This window comes from Vidua chalybeata, chromosome 3 (genome assembly GCF_026979565.1).
Source record: "Vidua chalybeata isolate OUT-0048 chromosome 3, bVidCha1 merged haplotype, whole genome shotgun sequence".
NCBI lineage: Eukaryota > Metazoa > Chordata > Aves > Passeriformes > Viduidae > Vidua > Vidua chalybeata.
This window is the reverse complement of record NC_071532.1, coordinates 70,282,765-70,306,403: the sequence shown is the minus strand read 5'-3', so window position 1 is coordinate 70,306,403 and position 23,639 is coordinate 70,282,765. Positions and strand designations below refer to the sequence as shown.

The window sequence follows — 23,639 nt, the reverse complement described above, 5'->3', positions numbered from 1 at the left end:
GGAACAGCACTTGGATTTGGGAACTCCTTGTGGAGTACTACTACATACTGGAGTATATAGTAAAAGGTATGGAATAAAACATTAGTGGAATCTGCCACGTAAAGGGTGAACTGGACATCCTGCCTTTCTGACATAAATTCCCTCTTAAAATTTCCTTTCCCTGATTTTGCCTGCCTACTTTTGTAACACATTCCCTCACCAAGTACTCAATTCTCAGGTTTTTAGTCATAACCATGTATTCGAAGGCTTTGGCTTTTCTTTTCTTTTAGGAAGAGAAAATTGAGAAATTAGATCTTGATATTACAGGGAGAGAGGAAGGAGGGAGGTGTGGCCAGTTATGTTTTATTTACATTGTCAGTGGGATAATCTGGAGGTCACTGATAGTTCTCTGTGCATTTACTTTTAAGGGACTGTTACAGATTCATATTCTTAATTTATGAACTGTATAATGAAGGGTTCAGGAAAATATAGGTCACTGCTCCTAACTCCCATCTTCCTTCTCTTCTAAATGTCAGCTGCCCCCTTTTGCTGCTGCTTGCTGGACTCCTACGAGAATCAATTTTTAGCTTGCCAAAATGGCAGAAAACCACCCACTCCGTTTTGCTGGGATAGTTTTCTGTCATTCTTGCGAGGTAAATCAGCTTAGCAAAAGCTCCAGCAAGCACCAGGGCCAATGGATGGGAGATGGAAGCAGGGACTCTGAAATACCTTCTCCTTCTGCCAGCAACCAGCTCTGCAGTATGTGAAATTTTACCTTAAATCAATAGATACGTAATATTTATTTTACATTCTTTAAAAATGAAAACATGGTAAGTTTTATCACAGTTTTCAGCATCTACCATAAACCGTAATAAATTAGTGGTTGAACCTAACTAGAAAAGAATTTTAAAATTATGCTAGTTATATAATTATGTCTCTCAAGAACCACAGGAAATTAGAAGTGTAGCTTTATGAGGCAGATAAAAAGCTTACAAATAATCACAGAGCACAAGATGGGAGGTCCATTGTTAGACAAGGTATTTGCTAAAAAGGACAAGAAACAGTAAATGCAATCACAGCAAACAAGAAAGGCAAGCACTATAAAGGATTTCTTGAAATGTGCAACTTTAAAGCAAGACTGGTAGGTAACAATCCTAAACTTAATAGGATTGTTTCATAATAGATTATTTTTCTGTGGTGAGCTGCTCCTCTGCTTCCTGAAAAACTATTCTCTATTCAGCCCTTTCCATTTCTGTTTTCCTCTGCCTCACCTAGGAGCATTTCTTAGGTATTCAAGCACTGCTTTTTGGCAAGTCTATTCAAATTGCCTTTCTTAAGAAATAAGCCTTTTCTTTAAAGAGATCATCTATGCAATAAAGCTCATGGCTTTTGAGAGCTACAAAGCCTGTTCTGAACACAGCATTTTTGGTTTACAATGTGTTGCTTTGCATTTCTGAGGACAGTATTATTTGCATCTCAAGACACAATCCTCCTTCCCAGGAGGGACCCAGAAGGATTTTGTTTCCGATGTAATCCCAAAAGTATAATATGAAAATGCAGCCAAATTTAAATTATTTAAATTAATTTAGTCAAACATTTGATTTTCTATAATATTTAGACATAGGTAATTGTTTAACTTGGAAAAAAGAAAACTTCCTATGCTATTAGTTCACCAGTGGGGTCAAATATTTCCTTTAATATATTTGTCCATGTTTTTCTGTTGAACTCAGTGACAGAGCAAGAAGAGGTTAAGGTGTAATCCTAAGGGCAGGGTGACTGCTGTAAACATCAGGAGAGCAGAGCACTTCTCTGCTCCAACACAATTCTTCTGTGAGCCTCAAATTCAGAACTAACGAAGTAGACAAATGATGCCTGGGCAGCCCCTATGGCTCCCATCTTGCTTCTTAGGAACCTGAAATGCATCCTGTCAGATTCATGGTCCACCCTGCCCACAGTCTGTGACGGCTGTTAATACCAGAAACTTCAGAAAAAGTTGTGAATCACCCTGCTTACCTGTAGCTTGGTGTAATTGATATGTTGAAGCCTCCATATCCATACAAGAAGGCAGGATGAGAACCATCCAATTTAATTCCTTTCTTGTGAATAATAAACATTGGGATCTTAGTGCCATCTTTGCTAGGGTAGAAAACCTAAGATGAGAGAAAAAGAAATACGAAATGCACTTAGTGCTGTAACTCTCCACAAGTGCTGTTAACAAGAATCTGAGGTGACTGTTTCTATAGGGTCTGATGGGTAAAACCTTCTGAGCAACTTGCACCAATTGCCCAGGTGGGGTTCAGTAATGGGTACCACCTGCTTGGTTGCTTAGCAGCTCTGGAAAATATATCAAAATGAGACAATATAAAGGGTATGATGGCATCACCTTTAGGTAGCTTATCCATCAATTCTATACACAAGAGGGTTTAAGAAAATGTTACAAAAAGAATACAGTTCTCTGCAAGGGAAGACTGACAAAACACAAGGGCTGCGTGGTCCATCACATGTGAAAGGAGCTGGCACAGAGAACAAACAGAACTAAAACCAGACTTCCTGCACAGATGAATTCACCGAGACAAGTCTGTATCCAGCAAAAGTGGACTAAGCATTGCCCAGTCTTTCAGGTTGTGTCATGGACACTTCAACCTTGTCAGGGTGGTAACACAAGCCATGACAGAAACTTTTGTAGCACTTTGGTGCATTTTCAGACATTACTAGGCAACTAGAACCAGGGGACCCAAGCTTGCAGAATCCCCAGTCCACCAAGTAAGACAACTGAACTGCCCACTGGCTTTCTTCCTGAAAGGAAACCAGCTCCCAAAACACCAAGTATCCACATAGCACATGCTTTCATACATCTTTCTGTTGTTGCCACAGCGCTGTGTGAAGTTAAAAGCTGAACTCCATGTACACAAACTAGACTGCAATTGCTTAACACAGTTCCCACATCTTCTTGTTTTGATGCATGTCTCTGCCTGCATAGTCTAATTTGGGATCCACTGTGTCATATTTTGCCAATCAAGAAAAACATGTGGCTGTGAATGCAGTCTATTGCTTTTCCTAAAATTCTGGCTGATTCCTTTTCACTGCCTTGCTTTAACATCATTGCAACTTTGAATCTACTTAGAACAAAAATGTAGTAAATGAAGAATGACACATTCTTATAATTTAGTTGCATGTTTACATTCTCTGCTTTTAAAGGAAATAGTCCCACCATGATTTGTAAAGCACATAATCAACAGGTTCTATTTTTACAACACATGAACCTCATCAGTAATATGAACCTATGCAAAACATTTATTCCGAGCATTGCCTGTAATGTGAAACATGTAAATCCACATGGCTGAAAACAAAGTAATCACATTTAATTTTAGTTTAATCATGGCTAAGGAAATGTGTGGAATTTCAAATGAAATCACATCTACCTCCAAAGGACTTACCAAAACCTCTAGACATATTAAAGATAAAAATTCAGCATTTCACAGTGCCCACAGTAGATGAAAAAAAATTAAAAAACCAAAACCAAAAGCCTAAGGGTGTTTGTACGAAGATAAAATCACTGTTTCCAACTGCCATAACTGTATCCTAACTGACAAAGTGCTTGTCAGAACAGTAGAGTATAATGGATTTTAACTTTAAATACTTACTTGAACATTGTAAACAAATAAAATAACTGATGAACAGGAGAACTGCTGAGGCTGATGATGAAGAGTTCCAGAGACTCTTCCCTAAAACGTCATCTGTCAACTCCAGGTGTTGCTGGAAATTCTCAGGAAGCAAGCACCCGGCCTTTATACATTTCTAGAAACTTACTGCCGTTGGCCAGTCCTTTCCTGATGATTAAAGTATGCCACTAATTTTACTGCTGGTTTCTGAATGAGGACTTTATCTTTTATATAACAACTCCTTGAGAACTGACTTCTGTAGGGCTTTTATTGTCATCAGTTAAGATAAAATAACATACCATTAAATTAAATCTCAACAGAAAAAAAAGACGCATGTCAAGCTGCATGTCATTGCTTAAATTTCCAGTTTAAGGGTTTTCAGTCCTATCTTTGCTAAAATGATTATTACCTCTCCCTCCAAGAACACACAAAAGAGGGGGCAGAAATCAATTCAGTGTCACACTCAGATACGTGAAGCCATTTAAGCTTCTCCAAATAGACTATTTTCAACAACTGATTCAATCTCACCTTTAAATTAGCTGTTATCTCTGAAGCAAGTCCAATGGTTTATTCATGTAACCAATAAAGGGATGTGCTTCTGTCTCAAAGATTAAGGTAAACTGCAAAGGCCAAGCCCTAAAAAGGATTTCCCAAGATGGTGTTTCATGCTTAACTTTAGATGCTGTCAGCTTTTACAGTGGTAAATGCTCATTAAAGGGTACTACCTTTTCCTGCTTTATCACAGATAGGAGACATCCACTTGTGCCAGTCACATTATATTACTCGTTGTTCATATATTTTCCAATAAGGTCTTAAGTCACTAAAGTCAGCATATATAAGAAGAGGATAAGTTAGGAAAATTAATTTGAAGGGAAAAGGATGGAGAAAAACACTTCAGAAATATTATTATGAATGCTGAAACTCACCATTCAAGGCGAGGCATGCTAAAAATAAGTATCTTCAGCCTTTAGGAATGCTAGAGCAATGCTGTGTGGTTGACAGGGCACTCCTGCTGCGTGCAACCCTTGGTGCTATTCTAGGACTACAGTACTGGAGCAGTAAAGCAGCCCTGGAATAGTCCTGACTTTTAGTCTCACATTAATGTCCCTGTGTCGCATGGCAGTGGGGTCTCAGTGCCAGAATCACCTTCAATTCTGATAGCAGAGCCTGAATTATACATTTATAGCCTCTAGTCTACTTATTGTGATGGAAGGCGAAAGCAACACTGTTTGCACAGCTACTCATTGCTACAAATTACATGAAAATTAAGCTACATAAGCGAAACAGAGCCCAATCTTAATCATTCTTCTGCAGTGCATACATATGCATTTATAGAGTAGTGCATTACTTTCTTTTGATTTTTGAACTTAGCATTTGAAACCAATTTACACTCCATTTTCACCAGAAAAAGTCAATGGATGTTTAGTCAAAGACAGTTTACACAGTAAGTTTTACAAGCAAATACAGTCTGTGGTCTGGCTTGTAAATTTACTTAGGGGTTAAACAAGATAAAAAAGTTCAGTACATTCATTCCTGGGGAGGTCTTTGTCCTCCTAATTATCATCTGCTTTAAATGTGCAAGTATTTATTAGGTGAATCTTCACTTAGAGAAGAGGGGAACTATCAGCTGGCATTGTGGACACAGACCTAAATTCAGAAAGGCTCTATATTTATCCACCTCTGCCTCTGCAATGACAAGAAGCATCCTTTCCATCTCAAGTCACCAGGAGGCAAAACAAAGTATTTTAGAAAACCAAAAGGTCTGAAAAACAGAGGCTGCAGAAGAAGTTTTTCTTTCATTTATCTACAGAGATAACATAGCCAGACATTGATACTTACACACAGAACTAAAAATAATTTTGGCAATCATCAATATGCACTTCTTTTGTAAATCAGTACCTTAAAGAAAGTGACACAATCATCTCAAGAAATAAATAAAACTAATCTGTCTGCATACTCGCATTGTGCCAGGTAACTAAAAACACCTAAAATTACTTACATTGAATAGAAACTTCAATTTTTAAAAATTAAAAACCTCAGCAACTTCTGAGTATTTAGTTTTACTTTTTCTCCCTTTCAGAACTATTTATCTATTTATATAATGGAGAGATTAAAAGATGTATATAATTATACTTGTTTGGGTAAGAAAAGTGCACCTTAAATCATCTTGCTTTTACAAAACCTGAAATCCTTCTACACAAAAACCAACCCCAAACCTTTACACATTCAAAATTAACCTTCTAAGGTAAGCTTCAACACAGGTTTTGAAAGGCTGCTGTAAAACACAAATCCAAAATAATCTTGTCCATATGGGTCTAATGTATATATTTTTTTAACTGTGAACAATATCTGAATGCTTACAAATCTTTTATCATTTGCCTGACTTGCTCATAAATGGCAAATCATTAAAATCCAGTTAAAAAGTGATCAGTTTGTCTTGTCAAAAAAGAGTTATGCCCTGTAGATAAAACATGAATTGTATACACGAGAAGAAACTTTAATTTCTGAGACTTGAAAACACCCCCTAAGTCACAGTCGGCTAATTATTCTTAGGAAGCCAGTAGTTATTCTAATAATATCTCTCCCAAATTCTCTTTCAAGATTAGGTATTACATGCCAGAAATAGCAATTGTTTCCATGTCTATGTGTGCTTGATCAAAACCAGGTAAGAATCACCCTTGTCATTAGACTGATAACCATTGTGTGAAACACCAAAAAATTTGACAAAGAGCAACTAAACCAGCATATAAATCAATTTGGAATGCTCCTTATTAAAAATTCATGTTCAATAATTTCGGTTTATTAACATCACAACAATGCCTTCAAAATAGTTTTTTCCAATGTCTCCTATGTAGTTTTTCTGAGACAATCCATTTTCATTTGGAACAAACACAGGATTTAGCAGTTTTGTGGGATTTAGCAATTTTTTTCTACTTCTAGGTAAGAGCAGCTGCCCTCACACTGCTGCAGCCACCAGAAAGTTACAGACAGCACTGGGAAGGCAAAACACTGTTCAGTCCCAGCAACCCCTGGCACAGGGGCTACAGGGAATGACTACTTGGAACTGAGTTTCAAACATCCAGTTTCACATAAAGTATTCCCCTTGTTAAGTGAAGATTTCTCATCACACTTACACCAACATTTGAGTTTTGAGATTTGGGGAAGAAAAGTATAAGGAATTTATACTAAATCTCATAACATTGCCCACATTTTGCTAAATGTCAAAAATGCTTTGTTAAATAGTCACTGGTTTAAAAATCCCACACCAGTATGTTTGAAAGGTGACTGGAACAGTAAACTTAAAGGAATAGTCCCTAGAGAAAGTCTTCCTTCACAGATGGTGGCATCAAAGTTTTCAAACCTATATTTAGGTACAGAGATAACAGTGTCAGAACAATGCCACATAGCAACATCTCCCACTGACAAGTCCTAACACTTGGTGCTTCAGGAAGGCAAGTCACAAAGACCCTACCCTCACACAAGCAAGTCTGAACATGCAGTGCTGGCATCCTCTCTTGAGATGCCAGGGCAAAAAAACTCACTGATTCAAACAGAATCATGTGCTACCTTCCACACCATCTGTCCATTCTCTTCCTCATCACCTTACAAAACAGACACTAGTCTGGGGTTAAAGATTATAGTACATCACAAGCTCCCCATTTACTGCAGCACTGGCATGGACCCAAGTATATGCAGTGGCTCCATAGGCAGCTCTGGCAGCCAGCCAATGGTCACACATAAGAGCAATTCTTACTAAATACTAGTTTTTGTATTCTTATATAGAACATGAATCAGAAGTCAGGAAAAATAGTCATGAATCAGAAATCAAGAGTCTATAGTGGAATCAACCACTATAGAGTAAATCCACAGGATCTGAGGTTTCCTTTCTTCAGAGGGGAATCCTCATCAATCTTCTTTAAGCCTCTTAAATTAGCTTCAAAGCAATTCTGTGTGGGTTGCAAAGCTTGCTTAACACTGAGCTGGAGAGGGGCCAAAGTAACTCAGCACAGCAAAAATTCATGCAGGTAAAACCCAGAAAGGACACCCACCACAGACATTTGCAAAAGCACTATGAAAATAATCAAGAAACTGCTCAGAAGAAATTATTTCACCACCCACCTACCAGCACAAAAAGCAGACTCATGCTGACAGAGGCAAAGTGCCAGGAGATGGTCTTTTAGAGGAAATGTCTCCTTGTTACTAGGTTCAGCTGCCTAACTGCAGAGAGGTATCTCACAGGGTGATGGGAGGATGTAGGGAAGACAAGAAAAAAATACAGATGAAAGATGAGAAACCCTGCAAGACTGGCACGGCAGAAACTGCTTTTAAATCACTCTTTTCTAGGTAAGTTAAAAGGTATCATCCCCCTTACATAAAGCCTTAGTGGTAAATGGGATCCAGTGAGACTCCCATACACCCTCTACTTCTGCAACCAGAGAGGCTTCTTGCCTCTTCTGTTTATCCTTTGCCCCTTTCAGTACAATATCAGAGCTTCCTGCAGCAGAATAATTAGAATCTGCCAAGTACAGTTATTCCTCTTCTTTCATCATTTTGCCTTGAAGTGTAGAGACAGAAAGATATGAGACAGATAAATTTACCTTTTCATTTAAATATACACTGTGTCCCGTTAAACAGAAGAATGTCCCAGGGGCCTTTGTAAGTTACAGGCTCTTTTCTGAATTACCTCTGTGTTTATGCATTTAGGAAATGTACTACTGTGAAGTAGTATAGCATGAGACAAGCAAAAGGATGGCTTGATGGAAGTAGCACACCATTATGAATCAAATCACAAATAACAGCTGCTGGCTAGTCCATTTTCTTTCATTAAATCAAGCTTTACTTCACTGAGTAAACTGCTCTGACAAGAGACAACTCACTGCAGTAGTGTGTAGGCATTAGAAAAGAAACACTACTCATTTTTACCAAGCTGGAAATGAGTTCAAATTTAATGAGAAACACTCTACGAGCAAAAATACACAGGCAACTTAGCATGGGGTAAGCAAGAGGAAAAACTTACTTTTTGCAAGCTACTTCACAATAACTATTCTCAGTTATGGTTTTATGATGTGGTAGATGCACACATATGCTGAGAGATGAGAGAGATACATTCACTCATACTAGCTACTAATTAGCTAACTAATTAACATTCACTAGTAACTAGCTAATTCACCTTTCCTGGTTTTGACTCCATCTTGCTTCACACTTTCTTGGTCATCTCAACACAGCCTCACTGCTGAGTGTTTTATAAGCTTCAGAAAAATGACACAACTACTGTTGGATTTTCTCCCTAATCTAGGGGCATCTACACAGTTCAGGGTGCTCAAATTTCACCTGTAAGCTCATATCCAAAAATTCTTGCACAGAGAAAATTCAATCTTGACAATGGGGATGTCAAATGTCAGCTTATGTCAAAGCCTCAAAGAGGATCCATGCATTTGCTTACATGGCCAAGATGCTTTGTTCATGACTTTCAAAGGCCAGGCAACTTCAGAAGGCTTTGCTCTCTCTTCCTTAGAGAATCATACCACGTTTATAGATGTCAAGTTGGGTAGCCAAAATCATAAGTGCTATAAATCACTAAACACCTACAAAACCTGCATGAGGCTAGTAGAATATTAAAAAATTCATTAATGGTTTTTGCTTTGAAAGAAAAGAGAGATCTTCTACACCAGACAGTGCATGTTTCAAAATCAGTTCCAAATCACTTTCCTGTGAATATTTATTCTGAAGTACTTACTGAAATAATTGGTCATTAAAAGTATTGTGATGCAGTTCCATATACATTTTCCCACTCAAATTATAGCTTAATATAATTTACTTTCTGAGATACACTTTAAATTCAAGTTACTCACTTGTGCCCCTACATGACTAAAAACCACCAAAATGGTAGCAGAAGGGGAAAAAAATCCCTTGAGAATGGTCAAGGTAAAACTAAAGTCCTGTAAAATATCTATGGTGCTATCTTAGAAAAAATAATTCTAAGGTTCAGATGCTATTGATTTCAACAGTTTCCTCTGGAGACAGTACTATTGTTTTCAGATTTGTAGTAGTCATTTGTACAATGAAGAAAAATCACTCAGTGAGTAGCCAGAAGCAAAGAGGAGTTTTCATTCATTGTTGTAACGATGCTTAGGAAAAAAAATTATTCCAAGTCTAATATAAAGCAACCCAGCAAACATTTCAACTGATGGTGCAGTTTCCAGACAGATGTAAAAATTAAGACTTTGAAGGGACTTCATACCAGGAACACTAAGGAGTGTGCTGGAGCACCCTTGTAATACTCTTGGAAAAGGGCAGGAAAAACAAGTAACAAAAGAGGAACATTTTTTCTTTTAAAGCCCTAAGACTAAGGACAGTTTGCAGCAATCTTTCCTTTCTTAGGCAAAACATGAACAAGACAGCAAAAGCCAATAAATTTGTATCATAATCCACAACTAATAATCAACTATCAATGTAGTTGATCAATAGATCAAGTTTCTAATGACACCAGATCAACTAGAATGAGAGCTATCAGTTCAAAACCCATCAGTAAGCAGAAAGAAAAAGTCAGGGAATGTCCTTACTGGCAAAATACGACTCTGAGATTTCAGGTATTATGCTTTGAAGCTTTTCTGCATCCAGACTATTTTTAGCTGTTAGCAGGGATCTCTGTACACTGGTTCTTTCAAAAATAATTGACAAATTGGATGAAGAGCAAGCAGTTCAGGGAGTTGTCAGGGAGAATTTATGTAGCAATTTTTCCCTGTCTGTGAGAATAGAAGCTGGAACTAAGAAAATAATATCTTTCTTTATATCATTCATCTACACAGTTGAAACACTAGTTACTGTGAATAATAATAGTTCTTAGAGGTTCCCCATGTCCCATAAATCTCCTGTGAGATGACTCAAGGACAGAGCAGAAATAATTAATCTAAGGGAAGATAATATTTTATCAGTACCTATGAGCAGTGTTGATAAAATCAAATCAACTGCTAAATGAAGATGCAAACTAGCTTACCATTAATAAAATTGCCACTGTTGAATTTGTGCTGCATCATAAGCAGACAAAAGCCAGAGAAAATGAGTGATTTAAATGTTTTTGCGTAGAAAGTGAGCTGAAAAAAAACCTATCTTTATTTTTCTTCAAAAAAATTTCTTTCAGAATGCACCAAGATTTTGTGATTTTTAAGTTTTTACTACTTCAGTTTTTATACTGAGGACAAATAAGAGAGGTTTGCAGAACAATTCCACTCATGTGTTTCACTTACACAATTCTGCAACTTTGCATCTCTGGATATTTATCAAAGCACTTTATGTTTAGCTTGTCTTTTCAGCAGTGAACCCAATTTAAGAAAAAACAACCCACCAAATCTGTTGACAAAGCACTGACTAAGCTTTTTAAGCTCTGCCTTACTGTTCATAGTGCATTTTTTCTCTGTGTTTTTTATAAATGGAGTAAATGGAGACTATGCCCTTCAAAGTGGTCAGCAACACCAGCATATTACTAAGATTGTTTGATTGTGCCATCAAACACTGAATAGAAGTTCTCCAAAATCCCCTCACTGCTATTTAGCAGAAATTATTTTCTCAGTATAAACTGAACTGTTCATAATATTATGTGATCATCCTGGTTAATATGCATCCTTTGCTAAGGTAATCATGCTCACAGTGAATGCAAGAGTTGTAACTTTAGGTTACAAGACTCACTATTATTTGCTTCCCTTTTCCCCTTTCAATAGCAGTCTGCTCCAAGTAGTGGCCACACAGATTCAATAATTTTTCAGAGGTTTTCATCTTCCATATGTCTATGTAAGATCTCACCAACATCTGAAATTGTTGTTTTCCACTCTCAACTCTGTTAATCTGCTTTCTACCATGATGATGAATATTAATTAACAAAAAGAAAAACCCTAATCCACCAAGCAGTTTTGACCCTGGATGAAGACAGCAAGTATAATTTTATTGGGCTGCAGTGATTACATGTGTATATATACATATCAAGATTTTATCTGCATTTTTTAGCAGTTCTAATTTGGATTTGTCTCCTTTAGGTAGTTAATGCATAGCTATCATTATCAATCATCCAAATGTAATTTATTCCTCTGTTCTGCTTCAAGCTTTGGTTGGTAAGGGCCCTATGATGGTCTGCATTTCCATGCTGTCCAGCACACTGTTGAATGTGGCCCATGATTAAGACTCTTAAAGTCCTGCAATAACCAAGCAAATAAAGGAGCAACAACCTTCTAATTTATTCTCTGCCAGCTGCCCTACCTCCTTAAACCTCTTTGTAATAGTTGCATGCCAAGCCTAATAAATAACTGCATAAACTAGTTATGAATTTGTGTGTGCCTGGAGGCCTGCAACTCTGCAACACAAACCTCTCAGCTCTGCCAGAGCCACTGCTATTCTGAAAACACTCCGTTTCCAGTTGCCTACAGGGACACCATTCAGAATGAGAGATGCATCCACTGTAAAGTATTTAAATGGGAGTATGGAGCTGTGGTGAAGCTTAATTGCTAACAGGAAACACGGAGACACTGCAGAAAGAGGGGACAGGGGAGTCCTTTTTGAAAGGAGTAACAAAGAGAAGCCAAAACTACCTGAAATACTAAAATGCAATCCAGCAAGGCCAGAAATACAACATACTCTATAACCTGACAGATACAATCACATAAAGAACAGTGAACAACTCACTAAAAAGTAATTTAGAAAAGTACCTTGAAGATGTAGACATGCCAAACTGAACTTGAATGATGAATTGTTGGGGAACAGCCAAACCCTACATGAGGACATAAACCAAAGTCTCACCCACACTGTGTTATGAACCCCCCCTGTTGTATTCACATTTGCAAAGCTGGAGTGCTGTGTTCAGCTGAAACCATGGCATACCATATACTGAGCATCTAAACAGATTCCAGGAAGAGGATGCAGTGATAGGAGGCCAGGAAATAGAATCCACTAGAGAAATTGAACAGAGTGCAGATTTTTCTTTTGTTTTGATTGTTTTTAGCCTAAAGGAAAATAAAATTCAGGGACACACAGTGTCAATCTTTAAATATGCATAACTTGGCTGTAACCTGAAGAGAACCAATTGCCTTCCACGGCAGTGAGGGACACAAAGCAACACATTTCAAACTCAAGAAGGGAATTCAGGTGAGACCTTTAGGTGGTATCCCCCTCTTCCCTGCAAAAGCTTTTTAACAGTAAACTCAGTGAGAACCTGGGACAGATTGCCTAGGGAGTGTGAAGGTTTTTAAACACAAGGCAGACAGAAACCAGACAGGATTGGTACAGGCAGAAGTACCATAGTGACCACGACAGCTCAGTCATGCCCATGTCACCACCACATCCAAACACATTCAGGCATGGTAGTTTCTTCTTTTTCCCAGTCTTTTTGCCCCTTGTTTATTACAGCAGCTCTGCTACAGGTTTTTCTGTTCACAGCTGCAGGCACCTGTTGGGCAGTAGAAGTTGGTTTCTCTCTTGCAAGAAAAGCCAGTATCCTACCTCCTGGGACTTCAGTAGATAAGATGAGCTACTGAGATTGTTCGTACACATATTTTATGTGATTTCAAGAAGAGAAGCTTCAAAAGCAGAAGTGAAGAAGACAGACTCTAAAACAGAACAAGTACCTCCCTTCTCACAGACTTCTGCCTTTCATAAAACCATGAAACTGAGAAATATGAAGGCCATCCAGGAAATTTACATACATAACAAAATCTACAGGAACAGCTGGTGAGAACAGAGATATATTCAAGAATCCACCACTTGCATTATGGGTCTGTATTAGTTAAACTTGAGAAATGGAATAAAAATTTAAGTATTAAACATTTACATGTTAAAATCAAAGAAAACATTTTTAAAACTTGCCCATATTTATAACACAGATCTGCAAACACCTATTAAGAGTGCCCAACATTTTATTTTCAAGTAATATGAGCTTCACTAACAAATAAATTACTATAATTGCTACTGTTCTGGAAATTTGTTTGGATTTAAACACTGTCCTGTGGCACAGACAGATACATACCTGGGTATGTAACTCTTACTAAGAATAAATCCCCTTCCTAGGAAACCTAAAGACTATTAAATGCACTCACATGACACAGCTAGCACAGCACTGAAAAATACAACCAGAGAAGTCTGGTTTTCTTGAGGCCTAGTAAAGGCAGCCAGTGTTCCTCCCTGCTAGGTCAGTGGCTGGAACGCTGGCCTACGCCAGTGATGACTGACAACTGCAATCATCGAATGATCTTTTGCCAGCTGAATAAAACTCATGATTGTGGTCCCAGAGCAATCTGTCCTCAATACAGCATTACCACCACAATTAAATCCCACCCCACCAGCCAGGCTCCATGAGGCAAAATGATGGGTGGGCAGATGGATAGAAATATTCCCATTCTGCAGAGGAGCATTCTCATTCTGAACAATGCTGGCATGCCAAAGTTTGACATTTATCTTCTTAGTGAGAAAAGGGGCAGCCATCACTTTTTTCTTTCAGTAGAGGACTATGCTGAAATGTCCCATTTTTATGACTACTTGGTTTAATCAAGAATTAAACAGTTATAAAGAGGCTTTAGAGCATTTTTTCCCGTGGAACCATTCTATGTTTGACCCTCTATCATGGAGAGTATTGGCCATTCAATCTGCACTATATAATACACACAAACACTATAATGATCAAAAGACTGTGTGCTGTCAGCCTTTATTACTATTAGACATATCAAGAGGGGGGCTTTTTATTGATGCTGAAGTTCTCTGAACTATTTGTGTAAGATTTTAATAACCATCTTGATTAGGTTTTCAACCCACATCTGAAAACTCAACTCTGAGAATCAGCAAACCACTGCCATTAGAACAACAAACCATATCCCCAGAGTAACACCTCATCAGTGTGAAGCCATGGACAAATTTCATCCTGAATGTTTCTGTTCTTGTAGAATGAAGTTAATAATATTCACTACCTTTGAGAAATAACACTGATAAGCCTATACAAATGGGAGAAGAAAAGTTGGAAGTAGGTTTCCACTGAGGAACATTAAACAGAATTCTTACTTACTCTGTAAGAGAGTTAATAGCAATGTGTTCATGCTTAATTAGTGGAGGTGAGTTCAATCAGAGGAGTGAATATGAGAGTTGGAAGAAAAATAGAAGGGAAGAAATTCTTCAGTGACTTTTTAGAAAAAGAAGACAAACCTCAAGTACTTTTACTACAACAATATAATTTTAATATCTCTATATCAGCAAAGAATCTACCTACTGAGGTTCCTGAAGACTTCAACACATGTGTTCGTTTAAGGTGTCCGACTGAATAACTTTGTAAATATTTTTGATGGCAAAAGGTATTTTTCCATTTACTGCAAAAATCAAAACTATTTTTTATTTACAATCAACAATGCAATCATTTAAGACACGTGAGGCAACCCTTTAAGCTCCACTACAATTCCTTAAGCTCTTGTTTAAAACTCCTGGGTGCAAAGAGGAACTCAATTCACTACACGATGTTTAATGGCTACAGGTCCGTGTTATTTTGCCTTGTGTTTGAAGGAATTCTGAGAGAGCGTGGAATGCAGCTTGGGATTAAGTAAGCCAACTAATATATCCCTTCACTAGAAAAGTGGAAAACAAACCACTGCAAGTTCAAACCAAAGTTTTACTGAGTAAGGCACAAGAATAGTATTTCATAATGAGTTTTAGTTAAACTACTAAGCAATCACTTCTCTTGTATGCTTGAAACAAATGAACGTTTCTATGAAGTCTAGAGCATGAAGGGTCCACAGATGCTTCCATTTTACGAAGCTCTCCACCTCCCTGCATACTCAACAGAAAAATAAACAATTTATTATTAAAAGCTTGGAACTATTGAATCTCAAAGCCTATAAGACAATAAAAACAAGCACAGAGAGTGTTTTAAAAAATATTTTAGTATTATTTCCCACATTGTGTGGTCAGTAGTGTGCTAATTCTTCCTAAGAGAAGTTTTGCACTCCCCTGCATCCCAAACTGTAATTTCCATTGTTCTACATTCTGCTGAACAAAAGCTCCAACTTTGTAAACTATGCATCAATCCCCAGTGGTATATAAGAAAGGGATAGAGAAAATCCAGACATTTAGACCTAAAAATAGGATTTGAACTGGACTGGTGAAGAAAGCAATGCAAAGTCTATCGCTTCATCCCCTTATTTGTAATAGAGAGATGTGGTTCCTATTCCAGATATCGAAGGAATATCTGAATTGCATTGGATGGGGCTACTTAAATTATAATGGATATAGAGCCAACTGCTATTCTGCTACTCTGGCATATGGATTTCAAAGTTCAAGAGCATTTAAGGTCATCATAAGAAATCCATCTCTTCATACTCTATCTAGATGTAAAGTCCTTGACTCTGACAATTTCCTCCCTTAAAAAGGAGTGTAATGTGGCTGCGAATATTTAACATATTTAATATAGAATCTCTTTGCTTTCAAGAACTAAAAGGGCCTTTAAACTAGAAGACTACATTTTCAGTGTTTCAGTGTTTCTTCACTGACCTCCAATTAGAAGAGGTAATGGTAGACTAATGTGGTGTTTGTAGCAATCCAAGGGTGTAAGATACTATATTTCACAGGCATCCCACCAATGCTGTCCCAGTTGTCACTGTGATTTTGTTGATGTCCTCCAGAGTGAGACTGGTGCCTTGGTGCCAAAGCACTGGGTGAGATCAGAGCCGAAGGCTTCAACCTCCTTCCTAGGAGCTCTGAAAGAAGTGGCTCAAAGCTATTTTCTCCCCTGCAAGAGAGCAGGTGTCTGCCATACTGTGGCAAGCACTAAAACTGTGGTGTTTGTCCCACTCCTTCTTCCTCCCCATATTTCACAGAATCACAGAATAGGCTTAGTTGGAAAGGACCCACAAACATCATTGAGTCCAACTCCTAGCCCTGCAGAGGACCATCCCCAAGAGTCACACTGCATGCCTGAAAGTATTGTCCAAACACTTCTTGAACTAATTTTCTTCCTTACTGCAATACAAAACCTCATGGAAATAAAAAGAATAAAATAGACACAAACAACAATAAGCAACTTGTTTTCCCCAAGCATTAATTCTATCCTCCCATTCCATGAGATCAAGGCAGGATTCAAATCCCAAATACTGTGAGAAGAAAGTTTGACTCCTCAAAAATCAACCCCTTTTTGATTGTGATGGATTCTTAGGAGAGGGATGAAAATTATGCCAAAATTAATACTCCTCTGTAGAAAAGGGGAAAATTATTTGTCTCTGTTCAGAATCAGTTGCACGTACATGCCTTCAGTTCTCTGGTATGAGAGTGCTTTGTCTCAGCAGATAGATTCAAAGCTACTGAACTTTTCTCCAACTTAAAATGATCAATTAATATAGAAAGTTGAGTTCTGGTGAATGGGGTTGGCATTTGGGCTGCCGCTGTGTAACACCTTCGTCAGCAAAATGGACACTGGGATTGAGAGTATCCTCAGCAAGTTTGCTGACACCAAGCTGTGCAGTGCAGTGCAGTGGACAGGCTAGAAGGAAGGGATGTCAACTGGACATGGCAGGCTTGAGAGGTGGGACTGTGTGAACCTCATGAAGTTCAACAAGGCTAAGTGCAAACTCCTGCACTTGGATTGACACATTCCCAAGCACAAATACAGGCTAGATGGAAGTGGACTGAGAGCAGCCCTGCAGTGAAATACTTGGGGGTGCTGGTTGACCAGACACTCAATGTGTCCCAGCCAATGTGCACTCACAGCTCAGAAAGCCAACTGTGTCCAGGGCTGCATCCAAAGAAGCACGACCAGCAGGTCACCACTCTGGTGAGGCCCCACCTGGAGCACTGCATCCAGCTCTGGGGTGCCCAACATATGCAGGACACTGGCATGTCAGAGCAGGCCCAGAGGGGACACACAAAGATGATCAGAGGGCTGGAGCACCCCTCCTATGAAGACAGGCTGAGAAAGTTGGGGTTGTTCAGCCTGGAGAAGGCTCTGGGGTAGCCTAATTGTGCCTTTCCAGTATTTAAGAGGGGTCTAAAAAAGAACCGGAGAGGAACTTTTTACAAGGGCATATTGCAATAGAAAAAAAAGGAAATTGGTTTAAACTGCAGAAGGGAAGGTCTAGATGAGAGATTATGAATGAATTCTTTACTGTGAGGGTGGTGAGACACTGGAACAGGTTGCCCAGAGAAGATGTGGATACATGATCCTGAAGTGTTCAAGGCCAGGACGGATGGGATTTTGAGCAACCTGCCCACGGCAGTGGGGTTGAAACTATATGGTCTTTGAAATCCCTTCCAACTCAAACCATTCTTTGATTCTATGATATATATGTGGGTAAGGGGCAGAAAACTATGTTAAGACCATCTCTGTAACTACAATGAAAAATTAGAGATAATTATAATATCAGCTCTTGCATTGCTTAGCAGGTTGAGCTTACTACAGTTTTCAGAGGACACTGCTTTCCTCTGTTATTTTTATATTAATGAGGGAATCTAATGCTCACGGAATAATACCACCAGCAACAGCAAGATCCAGGAATAGCATGGGCAGGTGCTGGGCACAAGTTTCTCTGCCAATCAGTCTCAAGCCTCAGTGTTGTATTGTCCTGAAGCAGAGATTAATCACTGTGCCAAACTGTATGGTGTAAAGTTCCACTTGGAATGAAAATGACTGTAGACAAATTTTCCCTATCAGTGCCTCATAACTTGAAATCAGTAGTGCAAGGATTTAGTGATGGGAGTGAAAGACTAAGCAAGAAAAGAATAAAATTCTCATGAAAATTACTTCACCTGCAAAAGTAATTTATGCAAAAGAAAGGTGGAAATTCATCCCAACCTGAAGAGAAATATGTTTTTTAAGACCTGTGCTTCTTGCATCTGTGCTGCAATATTTAAACAGCAGCTGCTTTTTAAATCAAACTAAGTTGTAAAACCAAGCTGTGTTATGAATTTCACCTTTTGCAAGAGCTAATCCAAAGTGCATCTGTCAATAGCAACATCTATTCTTGGTTCATCTCAAAGTATTTTAAGTACTGGAGGGTATTCAAAGAATGGTAAAAGGAGCCAATCAACATTTTTATTGTTGCAATTTTAACACTTAAAAGCCTACACATCAACCTTAAAGTAGGTGTGCTGTGAGCCACACCAGAAGACTGTTTATCCATGATCAAGTATCACTGTGAGGTGCTAACATGGAGAGGCATATAAAAACATAGCTGGCAACTTTACAGAGATAAAATACTTTTATTTAAATAAAATGTTTTTATTTAAAGCAACAGTTGAGTTATTAACACAGTAAACATCTTAGGGCAAGTGCTGTTTTTAAGTTCCTGTAAAAGTGGCTTTTTCCTTCTGTAAAGCCCATCCCAGGATATTTCCTGAAAAAATCTGTCATTGTGATAGATGGAAGTACGCAGGGAAGAGAAACCAAATTTCAAAATTGGCAGAGAAAGAGTAATGAAAGCAACTTAACGTATTATTTAACAAAAGCAGCCAGGAAAAATTTTTGATGTGTGGCAACCATTTAAAACAGTTTGACTTTTTCATGAAGGTCACAGGGTCTTTCAAGATAAGGGCATAAGTACAAGCTACAGCACAATAAATTAGACTGTATTTGCAGGGTGTCACATGGAGCCAATAACTTACAAACATACTCCCACCCTAGTGCAAAAGTCATGTGTGTTGAAACAGCTCTCCCTTCAGTGCAAGTTGGCTAATTTGTTCTTAGTTTTGGCTGTCAAAGTGTAAAATCTTAACCCTAGGTGCAAAAACAGCAGCAGCTCTACCACAAATTTTCTTAGTGTAGTAAACTTTACTACTAGTCTACCCTTGCACTTTACAACATATACCAAATGCTGTAGATTGGATTTGAAAGACCAAAAAGACGGACTGTGGCAATTTTCCAGTTGCCATTAATTCAGGTTTCATATACATGAGACTGCTTGCATTTCAGTTCAAATCTTGACCCTGTTATATTCAAAGACTGTTGAAGAACAACTCAATACAGTTTCATATATGCTACACAGCAAAGCTGGGAATATTGCTAGTATTAGTAAGTATTTCTTCAGGTATATGAGAATAAAGACAGAACCTTGGCAAGACCTGCCTTTCATTAAGGACATGGATTAGGACAGTCAGCAACATTATCCTTTATTACTCAGTAATTCTGATGGAAATTAAAATTATTAAATAGATTCTGCAGCATTGTTCATTCTCCTATAATAATCAGGGTTTGCCTACTTTCAGTATATTTCTTGCATTCTTATTTTTGTTTTTTTTTTCACAATTCCCTGCAATGTTGGCTGTGTTTTGAAATGGCTATGTATTCATCTAGGTTGACAGCCTTTCATACCTTGCTTTGATACCCTTCCATCCCCTTTCCCTCTTCCAAGCAGAACCACTTTCAAGGCTCTAAGTGGCACCACACAAATGGAAACAAAGATGAGTTCATCTGACCTGTGCAGCACTGACAGGCTCAGTTACTACAAACTTGAGCAGGCAGTTGCAGCCCTGACCTTGACAAACAGCCCTTTTCACAGCTCAGCTAAGATTTCTCCATGGATCTGAATGAAAGACATAAAAAAATAATTTCCAAGAGGTTGCCATACTGAGATCATTTGCTGGTATAAGGCAAAACTGGATGACTGGTGAGCCAAGAGTGCTCTTTATAAGCACTGATCCCAGTGTATCCACACAGGTCACATTTCCCTAGAGCTGGAACTGAGCAGAAGCTGAGTAAGGAGAAAACCAGAAACACTGATACTGACTTCCACCACATTACAGCCTAGCAGTGAATCTCTGCCAGTGATTTACAAAGTGAAGGTTTCCAAGGGCATAGCAACAGTATCCTTTCTCCTTGAATTATTTGTATTACTGTTCTATTTTACCTTAGTTTATAATGTAATTGATTTAAGTGTAAAACGAGATTTTATTTTTCCAGACATTTATTTTATAAAATTTGATTTACTAGAAAAATACATTATTTCTAATTTACAGCAACCTTGTCTATATCCTTTTTAATTACATGGGTATTTGTGTTTCATTATTATCCTTCTGGGTTTGATGGCAGCATCATTACAATTGCACCAAGCTCTTTCCTAAAGAGACTGCATTTTTCTTTTTCTTATCCAGCTCACTCTGCCCTAAAGTTATCCTGAGGAAGTCCCTTAATGAATTTAAGTGAAGTAGCAAAAATGCATTCTCTGTGAGAACATTTCCAGGAAATTATTCTCTACCACACTCTTATTTCTGTCTGGAGATGCAGAGACAAACAGATGGGGCTGTTTACAACCACCCCATGTACACATACTTCCGTCTTTATGCTTTTAGACAATGTGCCTTGTGCATGTGTCAGAGGCAAAATTAAAAATAAGATATTAAGAGAAGTATCTAATCTCTTTCGAAGACTCTAAGCCATGCTGTCACATGGCTTTATGTTGCTTACCTTCTACATAATTTCACCTTTTTGGAGGCTAAGCTTATTTAAGTACCACTTTTGGCACTAGATTTTGTTATGCCTTTGTCTATAGAAAGAAAAAGCCTCTATTCCATTCTTACTCTTAGTCAGAAGATGAAAACATCCTACATATAAGAAAATGAATCCACCCTCCAATATTTATTCTATAAATTGCAGGTCTTAAATATGCTAAACATCTAAATATAATGACTGTTTTTCTTGACCCCTAATGATTTTGGTTGAGTCACCATCCCTGGATCTTTTTAAAAGACAAATAGATGGGCACTTAGTGACACATTTAGTGATGGACTTGGCAATATTAGGTTTACAGTTGGATTTGCTATTAAAAGGTCTTTTCAACCTAAATGATTCTATGATTTCAACAAATTTCCATGAACTCTCTACAAGTTCCATACCTGTCTTAAAAGTCCTGACCAGGGCATAGTAGTTTATCAGGGTCTACCCAAAGCAATTGTCTGTGAAGAACCCTGTATTCTCCTGAACCTGTTTCATATAATCTGTAGCTTACACTGTTTTCCACTGAAGTAATTTCTCTTAACTTTATTAACCTTAAATTTAGCTAATTCTTATACACCTTCACTATGTGTAATAGGCACCTCCAAAGGAGTCTCCATGCTACTACACTGAGACACTTGTCTGAGCCTTTAGAGCACCTACAGAAGTATTCAGTTCAAAACCAAAGCATAGTTCTAAAGCAAGCCTCCTCACTAATAGCCAAGTCCAGTTGTCTTGAGCTCTTGCCTAGGTGATTAGAGCAAGACAGCAGGGTTCATGTTCATTACCTGAACTGTCTGGTAAACCGAAGGATCAAATCCTTTAACAGTCACTTCTCGGAAAACTCTTGGCTCCAGTTCCTCTTTGGTCAGATCACAGTGATATATAATACCTAAAATACAGAATACAATGCAAGCTTGTCAGCTTAGTATATATCCATCACTAAAAACATGCCAATTGAGGCACTGTGATGAAGTCATGAATGGGAAAGGTAACCCAGCAGGGTGAAAATCAGTAGTTCTGGACAGATTTTTTCATTTATTATACAATTTAACACTTACATACATGCATTTCATCCAGGGAGGGTGCAAAGGCTTTTGTGCAGAAAGAATAATTCTCACCACTCACACAAAGCCAGGAGGCTTAAGCAAAATAGGGGAAAAAACCCATTCACAAAAAGTTAGAAAGGACTTATGGAGAACAATAATGTTAGAAGAAAGAAATGTGAAGTCAAATTTAAAACACTCCCTTTTACAACCATCAGAATGAAAATAAATATATCAAGAATTTTACTCAGGTCAATGATTTTCGCTTTATGATAAAATATTTGAAATTAAAATTCAAATGGCCTAGATAACAGAAAGAGCTAAACATCCACTTGAAATTGTGGCAGACTAGCACAGATTACCTATGGAACTGATCAAAATCTGGTCTTGTGCAGCTTGATCCTGCAGGTTTGAAGCAAACTGCACTTGAGTTGTACATATGATTTCCAAAGGATTGTGCCCATAAGAAAACTTATGTCTATAAATAGTACAGAGTTTCTAGGTTGCAGCAGAGGCCGAATCACAGGGAATGCAGCTATCTAGACACTACACAGGTGTGTAATTAGCCAAGAATAAATTTGCCTTTAAACTATAAAATGTATTTCCTGTCATTCAACCCTAATAACATTTGAGTATGTGTCATACAATGTGACTGTCGTATTTGCACATTGGCTAACATACTAAAAAATCCTAATATTCATGCCTGTACTACAGATACATAAGATACATAAACTAACTGGAGTGTTAATTATTCTTTGTTTTTCTCCTTTACAACAAGCTGGTCCCTGCAAAATTTGGAACATATATTAGGGAAAAGAACGCTAAAAGGTATGACAGTAAACACTCTACTGGGATTGTCAATGTAATAAAATTAACCAAGGTGGACAGGACTTGATTGAAATCCTGCTGTATTGTGTGCATTGTAGATACATTCAGGAAATAGAAGCAACTACTACAGAGGTTATACCCAAAAAAAATCATACAGACTAAAACATGAAATAATGAGGAAACTTATCTGATACCAGGGAATTGCCTCTTTAAGTTAGTTTTATAGACTGGAAAATCAGGAAGATAGAGATTGGTAAACAAATGCAGATGTAAACTAACACTTCTAGCAACTGATAAAGCCTTTTTCCATAACGGTGAATTAACAGGGGACTAAAAGTAGGACTACTCTAGTCTGCTGCGATTTTTTTTTTTATTTATCACAAAATGACTAGTAAGCCTGATCAGGTTGATAGGCGCAAACCAGCATTAAGGCACCACTTCCCTTAAAGATCAGGATCCAGAAAATGGTGTGGAAGTGGAGTGTAAAGCCGTCCAGGCAGCAACAGCAGAGCAGCTGTTTGACACACAGGCAGCTGCCCAAGCTGGGCAATGTACTGGCAAACACTGCACACAGCGCAGGCAGAATTGCCACATCTTAGCAAACCACATGATAAAGAATAAGCACGGTCACAGACTGCATTTCCACAGCAAATCAACCTAATGTTACACTAATATGCAATTCAACCC

The 23,639-nt window shown here is 38.1% G+C and overlaps 1 protein-coding gene across 2 annotated transcripts in view; it reads right to left on the bottom strand.

Annotated features, from left to right (window-relative positions):
* PREP (prolyl endopeptidase) overlaps positions 1-23,639 on the bottom strand; it is an 88,136-nt gene that overhangs the window by 15,199 nt on the left and 49,298 nt on the right. For both annotated transcript variants that reach the window (XM_053937916.1, XM_053937917.1), the window contains exons 10-11: positions 21,867-21,970; positions 1,993-2,129 (exon numbers count right to left, since the gene is read on the bottom strand). In XM_053937916.1, the coding sequence (XP_053793891.1) occupies positions 1,993-2,129; positions 21,867-21,970 (241 nt within the window). The remainder of the gene's footprint in view (positions 1-1,992; positions 2,130-21,866; positions 21,971-23,639) is intronic.